At 51.4% G+C, this 12,042-nt stretch overlaps 1 protein-coding gene across 1 annotated transcript in view; it reads right to left on the bottom strand.

The window, feature by feature from the left end:
* WNT7A (Wnt family member 7A) overlaps positions 1–9,963 on the bottom strand; it is a 64,287-nt gene extending 54,324 nt beyond the window's left edge. Inside the window, exons 1-2 of the mRNA XM_090266361.1 lie at positions 9,613–9,963; positions 4,888–5,114 (exon numbers count right to left, since the gene is read on the bottom strand). Coding sequence (XP_090122487.1) covers positions 4,888–5,114; positions 9,613–9,683 — 298 coding nt within the window. The 5' untranslated portion in view covers positions 9,684–9,963. The remainder of the gene's footprint in view (positions 1–4,887; positions 5,115–9,612) is intronic.
* Between the last annotated feature and the right edge of the window lie 2,079 nt (positions 9,964–12,042).

Here is a 12,042-nt window from a genome sequence, read left to right as displayed (position 1 = left end):
GAGCCATCTTATGGAAAATAAACCGAACAAACTTTTTCGTCAACCGCATACAACTAAAACCAAATAATTGACTTCTGGGCAATATGCCAATATGATAAATTAGACACAAAAAAGCAAGAAATGGAAAACCCAACATTCAGGATAAAGGAAGTATGGCTTGGGAGGGAGAGGCAGGTGGTGCATAAGGGATGCTCACAGAAATGGATGTAAATTACCTGTTCTTTTAGCTGTTGTGTTGGGTGGTATATTCAAGGGTGGGAGAGCTCATTGTATTATTCAAGAAAAAAAGCCTGGGCATTAGTGAATGTCTTCTTAAGCCCCCAAGGGCCACACTGGGTAGCAGTTGATAAAATTGATGTGGGCCACACAAATGCCCTGTCATTCTAAGATCCTTAAATAGCCAGCCTGTCATCTCCCCTGAGTCTAACGACACCCTGCCTCCTGAGACTGCAGACCCCAGTAAACCATCTCCTTAGCAATCAAATGTCCATATATTTAGACCACTATTCCCTCATCCTGTGATCCCATTCACTGACCAATGAAATTCTTCACACTCTTAGAGGCTCATGTCAAGGCTCATCTACATTGTCCAGTCCACTCCTCCCACTTTGGAGTCTTACCTTTGAGCATCACCGCACCCCATATGCCCTCCCCTAAAGCACAGACCATGCTACGCTCTGGTTGCTTACTGTTATGGGATCAAATTGTGTCACCCTCCCCCAAATTCACAACCCTCAGTCATTCAGAATGTGACTGTATCTGGAAGCATGACTTTTAAAGAAGTGATTAAGTTAAAATGAAACCATTAGGGTTACCCTGACCCAGTCTGACTGGTATCCTCATAAGAAGAAGAGATTAGAACACACAGAGACATCAAGGGTGTACACACAGAGAACAGACTTTGTGAGGACACAGTAAGAAGGTGGCCATCTGCAAGCCAAGGAGAGAGGCCTCATAAGAAACCAAACCTGCCAGCACCTTTGGTCTTGGACTTCCAGCCTCCAGAACTGGGAGAAAATAAATGTCTGTGTTTACACTGCCCAGCCTGTGGTGCTTTGTTACAGCACCCTGAACTGACTGATAGACTCATGAGCAGTCCCGCTCCCATGAGAAATGTTCTGGGTGGGGCTCCCAGGCCTGGCCAAAAGCAATGTTGCCCTTGGCCATTGTGATTGGTGTGGATAGACACACAACCAAAAGTGAAGACCTGTTAGCTAATCCAACAGAATAAACCATAGGACTTCTGCAGGTGTTTCCAGAGAAAAGTTAAGGACTTTCTGCAGGACTTGACCTTGAAAGTTGTGGTGCTGGCAATGCAACAGCTGTCTTGCTATCTCAAGATGTGGCTCTGGGATTGGGATACTAGCACCACCTTTGATCTAAGCCATTATGAAAGTCAGCACCATCTCTGACTTTCTAATTACTTAGGCATACATTAATTCCCCTTTTCTTCTGAGGCGGCCCGTACTGGGTTTTAGTTTCTAGCATCCAAGAGAGCCTTGCCCATGGCCATCCTCAGATCTATGCAGTAAAATCTGGAACAATGAGAAGGCAAAACAGAGCCACAAAACACAGGCAGAGTTGGGGATGGGAGTGGAAACTGAGGAGGTGGTAGAAGGTGACCCTTTAGGTCTCAGCATGGGATGGAAAACCTATGTTGGGGACTAGCTTCCCACTGTGTCAATGTTCACCTTCCTCTTCAGTCATGGATTCTTAGCTGGTTTCAGCTGTTGTAAATAAAAGACTATATTTCCTACCTTTTCTTGCAGTGAGGTATGATCATGTGACCAAGTTCTAGACAATGAGATACAAGCAGAAACATTGACTGGAGCATCTGGGAAGTCTCTTCAATGGTCTAGAAAACTGGACCAGAGCCCCAACTCCCACCCTTATCCCTCCACAGTTCATTTCTTTCCCAGCAGCCAGAAAAATGCTGCTAAATCTGAAGTCGGACACTGTCACTCCCTTGCTATCCAGTCACTGGAGGAAAATCCAAAACCCTGACTCCGCCTGACAGACATTGCATTGCCCAGCTCCCAGCTCCTTGTCCGACCTCTGAGCCTGCCTTTCTCCTTTCTTCTGCTGTACTCTAGCTGCACCAGCCTTCTTGCTGTTCCTCAAACACGTCTGTGCCTCAAGGCCTTTGCACATGCCATTCCCTGTGCCCGGCATACTCTTCCCCCCAACATGTCTGAGGTTCACCTCCCTCATGAAGTCATTGTCCTTGCCTGACCACACAGGTGGAACAACAGCCTCCAGTCACAATGGATGAACGCATGAGTGAATCAATGAATCATAATGAATGAATGAATCTGTACCCACCCTTTAATTCAGAATTCCTATTGGATTGAATCATATGATGCTTCCATTTTGTGGGCCAAAAATCATTGTGTAGTGGCTATTTTATACACTGTGACTTACTTTGGCAGTCATGCCCATGCTCAAAATTCTCCAATTGCTCCCACCACCTAGAAATTCAAACTGCTCAGATGGACCATATGCCTCCTGGCTCTGGCTCCCATTCTTTTCCAGGCCCACGTGGGTTCTCTTGGACTTTTTTCTTTGCTTGAATTCCCTAAGTCCACCTCTGCCTGTCCAAGCCCTCCTTTTGAAAAAGGCTCCCTGCCTCAGGCCTCTACTCCACTTCGGGTACACTGGAGTGTGTACTGGCAGGAGTCATCCTCCACCTTAGCCTGCAATGGATCCCTCAATTCTACTACTCTGGCCAGCTGGGTGGGGGCCGGGGTGGGTCACGTGATGTTGGATGGCAGGGGCTCCCTGCACCATGACCTTCCACTGCACCCCCAGCAGGCACCATTACAGTGCCACCGATGGGCTGGTTATTCCAAGACTGCAAGCTATGCTGGGATCAACCCAGTCCTGGGAGACCCTGCCACTCACTTTTGTTGACCTTGGGCAGGTGTCTTCTGAGCCTCGGTTTCCCCATAATTGAAATAATCCCAAAACCCAGAGCTGGGATCCAGAAATGGGAGCCAGGGGTGTGAGCAAGAGAAAGCAGAAAAACCACAGGTGACAATAAGGGAAGGTATGCAAGCTGGGGATTTCAGCGACCTAAATTGGAGTCTCAGTGTTAATGCCATTTCTGGGCATGAGCTGAGGCAGCCCCCGCTTTTCTCTGAGCCTTGGTTCTCCCCCTGAAAAGTGAGCCCTGGCATCGGGAAAAGGGGAACAAGGGCAGGTAGTGCAAGGCAAAATCCTATCCCACAAAGATGTTGAAAAAGGTGTGCATATGGAAAGGGCCTGCAGCAAGAGGCCACCATGTCCCCGCCAACTTCATCCTGAACCTGGAATCCTATTCTGTAGGCCCCTCAGGTGTGAGTAAGAAGGCAGCTACAGAAGGTGGTGACAAAATGAGAACTTCTGCAGGACCAAGATGCTGCTGCTCTTCCTTGCAAGAAGGAGGAAGGAAACATTCAGTGGTGACAGGGGGTCCCGACACCCACCAAGCCAGCATTCCCAACTGGTGAGGAAGAGGTGAAGACAGTGTCAAGCACCTGGCTGATAGGATGGGGCTTCGCGGCTATAGCAGACCTTAGCCAGGGGGACTAGGGGAGGCTCTGTGAGATAAGGATCCTAAGATGGAGCCAGGTGCACAAAGAATGAGGCTCAGGAGTATGGGGCTGTGGGGAAGAATCTGAAGCAGGAGAAACTGCTGTGGCTGCATTCCCAAAGCAGGACCCAGGGTGATATGCTTGGGAAACAGGATGAGGCTGGGTGGACAAGGGGGAGGGAGAAGATGGGGGCAGACAGGGGCAGGGGTCAGCAATTGGGTTTCATTCTGATTCCAGGGTTTTAAGCAGGGAAATGACATGATCTGGTTTCCGTTTACAAAGGATGACCCTGCCTGCAGAAGGGTCTGGATGATGAGGTTGGGGAGTGGGGGCCTGGCAGCCCAAATGCACCAGCTGCGTGATCCAAGAGGGAGGAGGTGAGGACTCAGAGCGGTGGCTGCATTTTGTGTGAATTTTTTCAATAACCATTGGATTTGTTGATGTTGGGGCTGAAGGAGAGCGAGGCCTCAGGAGTGCCCTGTGAGCAATTGAGCAGGCCAGGTGAACCACTCCAGCCCAAAGAAAGCCAAGGCTGAGCTGACTTTCAGGGGAGTCCACGGTTCAAAGCAAGCCTGCAGAGTTCCTGCCCCCCCAGTTCAGACACACTTAAGCAAGACACACAACACAGCCTTCCCCTCACTGATCAGGGCCTCCTGATGGCCAAGCCCTTTCCATTAGGCTTTTCTCACAATTGTTTTGAAAATTGAATGCTTGCCCCAACACTTTATGCATGCCTGCGTGTGTGTGTGAATGTGCGTATGCATGTCCAAGCAACATACAATTCCCACAAAACAGGGGCTGCAAGTTGAAATGCCCACAGTGGCCAGGCAAGTCTTACAGGGTGGCTATGAGATGAATAACAGGGAGTGGTGGTGACTGTGGCAGTGAAGGGACCTAAAAGAAGCTGTGTTCTCAGCTCTAGTCCATTATAACTATGTGCATACATGTGTTATCTTATTTTTCAGAAGAAGCCAGAAGTTTATATTTTTAGGTAAAATAGCTAATTTTAAGTTAATAGCTAATAGTTAATAGCTAATTTTTAGGTAAAATGGCTAATTTTGGGTTTCAATTTAAAAAACAACAGAAGTGCTCTCTCAGCCAGTTAGCATTTGGGCCATACGCAGCTGGCGTGGTCTGGATTCAAACCAGGGACTGACCCTCATCAGGAGATCTGAATTCCAGTCATGACACCGTCAGGATCCCATATTGGGATCCCATATGGGGCACGTGAGAAGATCCCAGAGAGCTCCCGAGACTATTCTGGTCTCCCCTTATTCTATAATACCCTGTTTGCGATTTCTGAGGGAGCACATACCGACTTTGAGCTCCTTCCCGAAGACGGTGCGCTCCCCCAGCGCAGAGCAGTTCCAGCGGCCATTGCGGAACTGAAACTGACACTCGTCGAGGCCCATTTGCGAGCCTTCTCCTATGACGATGATGGCGTCCGGCCGGCTCTGGCAGATCGCCCGCTGTCTGGGAGCCAGGCCTGGGATCTTGTTACAGATGATGCTCGCGCCCAGAGCTACCACCGAGGAGAAGCCACTGGAACAGAGAGAGGGAGCGTTAGGCCAGCAGGGTGGGGGTGTGGCCAAGAGGTCTTCCCTGGGTATTGGCCCTGGTCACCTCATCCTGCATCTCCCAACAGGAGTCTCCCAACTTTCTTGATACTGCACCCCCAACCCATATTTATTCATTTGTGATTTCACACTGGTATTTGTGCGGTGTGTATATACAATATTAGTGAGGCTTGATCTCCTTTTTGATACCAAAAAATAAGGTGATGTATGTCAAACATAAATGTTGAATGAACTAAGCGATTGAGATAAAGTTTAAAATCATGCAAAATGAATCCCAATATTGTTTAGAAATCATCACTAGTGGAAAAACTACAAAGGCAAGCAAAGGAAGCTATTGGGTTGGCCAAAAAGTCTGTATAATTTTTTTTCCATAAAATAAAAGACACATTTTTCATTTTCACCAATAAATTTATTGATTTGGATATTCTGAGTATGTCAGCTATCTCCCACAGGTTTTAACGTTGATTATCCTCAATTAACGTCTCAATTTGATCACTATCAACTTCAACTGGTCTACCTGACTATGGAGCATCATACAGCAAGAAATCTCCAGCAAAAACTTTAAAAACCACTTTTGACACATTTGGTCAGCCACACTACCTTCTCCGTAATCTGCACAAATCTGTTTTTTTTTTTTTTTTTTTTTGTCATTTTAGCCACTTTATCTGGGATGGTCAAGGAGACCTCCCTGAGGAAGTCACAGTGAAGCAGAGTGAAGCAGAGACCTGCCTTGCCAGTAGTGGGAAGGTCTGAGGAAGAGTATTCTGGGCAAAGGGAACAGAAAATGCAAAGTTGTGGGAGGGGAACAAGCTTGGGGTTGCCAAGGAACAGGAAGAACCCCTAGAAGGTGGGGAAGAAGGACACACTGGGACAAGAGATGACCCAAGGCTGGAATTTTCTTAGATGCATCAGGAAGCACTGAAGGGCTGCAGGCATGATACTGACAGGATCCCATCTCTCCAGCCCCATAGCAAAGAGCTGGCATGCCAGGCAAAAGGTGGTGGTGGCTTGGCATTGGTGGCAATGATGAGGGTGGTTGCAGATAGAGCTGACCAAACTTGCTATGGACTGATGGAATGATGGACTGATGGATAGGGTAGAGCTAAGGGGAGAAATAGGGAAGGTACAAGGGAAGACAGACATTAGTGTGACTCATGGGTACTGGCCTGAGGGTGGAGCCATTTCCTAACATCAAGATAACCCGAAACAGGCTCTGATGATAGCCCTGATGATGCAGGTAGCCCTTCCTTTACATAAAGATGGCCCACTCATTTGCAGTTTCCTTTTGTACAATCCTCAAGACTACTTTGAAAGAGATCTCATCCCAGATGCTTCACTCTGATTATAATAATAAGAGCTTCCACTTATTGAGGGCCATGACTAGTCACTGGGTTAAGTGCCTCATGTGCTCTAGCCTGGAGCTCAGGTGTGGAAAGTTGTTCTGGAATTGAGGTTTCTTAAAGTGAAGTTACCCTCTATCAATAGCACCTGAGATGAACTGTTTCCACTGCTTTCCAGGTGCATAACTGACCACTCCTGTCCTCTTTCCCTCTGCTCCTGCCTCAGGCCTTCTTACTATCTCAGGCCCTTTGTCCTTGCTGGTACCTCTCCCTAGAAGCTCTCACCCCCTGAGCTTCACATGCTTGGCTTCTTGTCATCATTCATGGGACCTCAAGAGTCACCTCCAGCTAAGGGAGCCTACCTCCCCACCCCACTCCTCCTAACTTTCCATCACAATCTCTGTTTTGTTTACTTAATACTCTTGCTACTCACAGTCCAGTCCTCTGAAATGTCTTAATGTATTTGTTTTTAATTTTTCTGCTCACTTGTTTATTGCCTTTCTCATTAGAGTATGAGCTCTCTGAGGGTAGGAAGACTATCCGCCAGTTCACTAAATGGCTACTGAATAAATGGATTGTGGAGCTTCAAAGGTGTCACTTCGGGCAAGCGCCTGCTTCCCAAATAGGCACTGAATGCATCAATGAACTTTTGCAGCATCCCTACTATGTGCCAAGGCAATATGGTGGGTGGTATCTCAAACATTAGCCCATGTGACCTTTCTAAACAGCCCACTTGGACAGGACTCACCCTACTCATTTCACATATCTGAAAACAGGCTTACAGAGATTGAGACATGGAGGCTAGCAGGTGATGGATTTGAAACAGAAGCCCAAAGAGAGCTACTGGCCATTCATCTCAGCCATTAAAACAGAGTCTAACACAGGGCTGGAATGTTTGAAATGTCTGAGGAAGAGGTGGCATAGAAAGATTAAGTGGAGGTTCTGTCCACAAATCAGGAGGAATCTTTGAATACCTAGCTGACCATAAGAAAATTCCTACACCAGTAGAGAAATGTAATGATATATTAGAGTCAAAAAATCATTGGAACTATAATCTAGCAGCTAAGAGGTCAAAGCTGGTGTGCCATCTAACTTTCCCTAACCTACTAGCTGTGTGACCTTAGGCAAGTCACATCTCCTGTCTATACTTCCATGGCTAAAATGAGAATATTGATAATTAGTCTTCACCTCACAGGATTACTGTAAAACCTAAACATGTTAAAATATGGAAAATGCTTAGAAGATGCTGTTGTTAAAGTTATTCCTATTATTATTCAATCATGTCACAAGGAGCTAGCGCTTAAGTCACATAAACTAACCATATAAAATAAGAAAACCACAGATGCCCTGCCATCAGTCCTGAGCAGGAAGGAACCAGTCAAATCTGGGGAACTGGAAGTCCTGTTAGCGACTTTACCCCTCATGCCCATCACCCTGCAGCTCCTCCTCCCGACCTGGATCTCTCTCCTCCCCAAAGGGCAGCTACTGGGCCTCAGGTTGGCTCCTTCCCTGGGTCCTTCCTTCCGGGGCAGCTGGACCCCGGAGGAGTCAGTGAGGTCTTGGTGCCGGCGGGAGGTCGGACGGGCGGTGCAGCCTTGGGAGGTTATTTTCTGTTGTTTTCCCTTTCTCTCTCCCCTCCCGGGTCCCTCCGCCCCGTTTCTAATTTAAAAAAAGAGAGAAAGCCGCGAGCGGCCAGCGCCAATCAGCCGGACTGACTTCCTGGATGTTGGATGCGCGCTTGGCGGCGGGTGCAGCGGCCAAGGTGAAGATTAAACTAAAAAGAAAAAGAAAGCCACTCAGCCGCGGGCGAATCAATAACACTTAAAACACATGGGCGGCCAGGCCGGCAGCGCGCGGACCCCACAGCCGCCTCTACGTCCGCGGTCGCGGCTGGCTGGCCGCCTCGATCTCCCGGTGCGCACCTGCTTGCTTCCACTGCGGCTCAACTTGAGAAATCCCCGCTCCAGAGACTGGGGGTGGGCAAAGGGGAGGAGTGATGGTGACAAAATACAAAGGATCTGCCCCACACCACCCTTCGTCGCAGCCCCCGTAGCCCGCCCCCTCTTAGCGGAGCGGTAGGGGCTGGGGTGGGGGGGGGTTCCCTCTTGGGGGGGGCGGTCGTGTGCAACCTGCCGAGGTGGCCCATTAGCGCGAGAACCTCTATCAATCCCTAAAGCCCCCCACCTTCGCCCCATCCGTGCTTCACACGCATTATCTCCTAAGTACAAAAGGTGACCAGCCGTGCAAGTTGTAGCTCCAAGACCCGTCCCGAGACGCTACCTTCCAACAAGAGCACCGCCCCAGGCCACACCTCAGTAGAAATGCAGTGGCGAAGCAGTGAGGGCTGCTCTGCCTGCGAGCCGACTCTGGCACCCAGATTTAGGGGGCGGGGTGTCCCGCCTCCCTGGGGCGCTGGCTCTTCGAGTTTGTCTCCCTCGGTGTCTCCGGCCACTTCTCGTCCTACCTTTGTGTGTGTGTGTTTCGGCTGGTAGGTGTTGTCCCCTTGGCCTAGGAAGGGGCTCTGGGAGGTTCAGGGTCCCTGGAAATCGTGTAGTGCCAGGGTTCTGAGCAGGGGTTGTGGTTTTTTTGTTTGGTTTTTTTTCCAGCGTACGTCCCTCCCTCTGGGTACCTGTTCCCCGTTGCACGGGCCAGCCCCGCCTTCCACCGGGGGCTGCCCCGTCTCTAGAAGCGGGTGAGCTGGAGACTCTCGGGCTCTGAGGGCTGAGCTCCGTGAGAGCGGTTGTGGTCCCGGATACCGGATCAATGTTCCTGCGGGACATGCTGGCCCCTGGGACTGGCTAACCCTTTACAGAAGCTAGCCCTTTTTTTAGTCCCCCAAGCCGAGGTGTCCCTACTGGCAGTCTCTGCTTCTGGGGGCTTCCAGACTCAGATGTCCTCAGGATGGCCGGTTTCCCTGCTCGTGCCTCTCGGACTACGCGTACCCCTGGGGCGCCCGCCTGCGAGAGATCTTTGTGCGCCCATCACTCCCGCACTGTGCCCACTAGCCTCTCTGAGGGGCCACGGAAGTTGGTGGCCGACGGTGGCTCTCCGGCAGCACAACCTTTCCCAGGGCCACGCCAACTTTGCCGGGACACTAGTGCAGGGGCTGCAAGCGGCCCTTACCCGATCCGGAGGTAGACCATGCCCAGGCTGAGAAAGAGGTGGCCCAGGCAGCGTCGCGCTTTCCGGTTCATAGTCCCCGCTGGCCGCCGGGGCCGCGGGCCAAGCTGTGCTGATCCGGCCAGCCGACCCCGGTAGGGCAATCAACATAGCCCGCCTGGGAGGCGCGGGCCGAGGCGTCCCCGGGGCAGTCTGTCGGTGCGCCAGTCCGCAGACTCAGCGCCTGAGCCTCGCCAGGAGCGCGGGATCCACAGAGCCAGAGCAGGGTAGGAGGAGCAAACGCCGCGCGAGGCAACGCTAGGTTGTGAGCGAGCTGCCGGTGCAAATGTGCGAGGCGCCGGGAGTGCGGGGATTCAGCAGCCACCCGCCCTTGCCTCTCCCTCCCTCCTTTCTCCTGTCCCTCCCCGGCCCGCCTCCCTGGAGCGCCCGCCCCGCGCCCCCGAGCCCACGGGACCCTGCAGCCGGCTCCTGGCGCGCGCTCGCGCCTTGCCCCTCGCGTTCCCGCGGCGCCCTCTCTCGGCTCCGGGACGCTGAGCCGGGTTGGGGGAGGTGGGATTACACTTGATTCCCAGAGATCTCTAGCTCTCAAATTGCGGGGCGAGTGGGCGCCCAGGGACTGCGCTTGCGGCAGGGTGGGTGCAGGGGAGGGGAATCAGGGCTCAGCCGGGAACCCTTTTCCCCGGCCTGTCTCTCTGTCCTCTTCGCCTAGCCGAGAGCTTGGAACTGGCTGTGCGGTGTTAGGTCGCACCCGGGTTCTGCCTTCCCCCAGGCGTCGGAGACCTGCTTCGGGGGAGGGCACCCCCTTCCTTAGGGCTATTGGCAGAGTGGGGATAACTGGCTCAGCATATTCCTCCCCGACTCCTATCTATTCGATGGGGGGCAGCAGGTGGATGCCCAGGTCTGGCAGCTTCTGCTGGAATCGTGCTCCTAGCGGACAGTCGGAGTTAGGCTGTGGTCTGGGTGCCCCGCACGGAATCAAGACCTGCGGCTGCAGAGCCACGCAGGAGCGCAGGGTTCAGGCGGCCGCTCCGCGCATGCTCAGGGCGACACCTGGTGGGTACAGCAGGTGGTGCAGCTCGGCCTCACTCCCGGGGACAGCGTCCTGGCTGACCAAAGTTGCTGAACCCGTCCTGTGATATACACCCCAGTCCAATGAGCTAGGGGCTTTGGACTCAAGTTAAAGCTAAAGAAGTTGAGGTTCAAGGGCGCGAAGGTGTTTTCCCAAAGTCTCCAGCTAGTGACTGGCAGTGCCCCACTCTAGTAAACTACCTTCACCCCCCCACCCCCAGGCCAGGCCTGCCTATCTTCTAGAATTGCCTTTTCAAACCACACACCTGTTCCTTGAAAACTACCTTTCATCCCTTCATTAGCAATCCTCAAATGCCTGTACCAGGCGCCATGGTGAGGACCCGTGGGTACAACAAGGAACAAGGAAGACAAAGGTCTTTCCCACTTGGAGCTTGTCAGGGAGACAGACAAAAAGTAAACAAGTACATAATTTCATGTATCCCAGGGGCAAGTGGAGGCAATAAAAGAGTTACGGGAGAGACAACATTGAGTGCTGGAGGGTTTATTTCAGATCCAAAGAGGTGGCATTCCAGCTGAGAGCTGAAGGACACAGAATTTGGGGACCTGATATTTTCAGGAAGGAGAATCTACTGAGGGAATAGGTAAAGGTGGACAAAGTGGAGCAAGGCAGACCAGAGAGCAGGCTACCCATCAGTCCAGTAATGAGACATTGGTGGTTTTGGTTCAGGTGGTGGCCATAGAAGTATTTGACACACGCCACGCCCCACACCCCACCCCCACCATTGAGAGGTGAGTTGTCTGTGCTCTTCCTGCTTGAATCTGGACAGGTTTCTGAGTCCTTCAACCAATAAGCCATGACCAAAGTGATGCTGCAAACTTGCACGATTGTGTGATAAGAAGCAATGCATCCTCTGCCTCAATGGGAACACTCCTGTTTGAGCCCTGAACCACCACGAAAGGATATGGAGGTTGCCATGCTGTGAGAAAATCCAGGCATATTTAGAAGCCACAGGTGGGTGTTTCAGTCCACAGTCCCAGTTAGTTTAGCACTGGAGTCAGCCCAGCCCAAGTGCCAGACTATGGGTGAAGAGGCCTCCATCAAGCCATCCCATCCCCCCTCAAGTCTTCCCAGAGGAGGCACTTAGACGGTGGCTTCTGTAGTCATCCCCAATGTGCCTTGTCCAATTCCTGAGCCCCATAAGTTGTGAGCATAATGAAATGGTTGTTTTATGCCTCTGTGTTCTGGAGTCACTTGTACACAGCAATCATAATTGGGACAACTAGGGTGGAAGTGGATGCAGAAAGGAAGGAAGATGCTGGGCTTTGGGCACAAACAGCACAAACAGAACTTGGATGAACTTGATGGAGAAGGGGCGGGGGGGGGGAGAGAGAGAGAAGGAATAA

This window comes from Furipterus horrens, unplaced genomic scaffold, assembly GCF_987537825.1.
Source record: "Furipterus horrens unplaced genomic scaffold, mFurHor1.1.pri manual_scaffold_1, whole genome shotgun sequence".
Taxonomy (NCBI): domain Eukaryota; kingdom Metazoa; phylum Chordata; class Mammalia; order Chiroptera; family Furipteridae; genus Furipterus; species Furipterus horrens.
The sequence above is the reverse complement of the archived record's forward strand: the minus strand, read 5'-3'. Positions and strand labels throughout refer to the sequence as shown.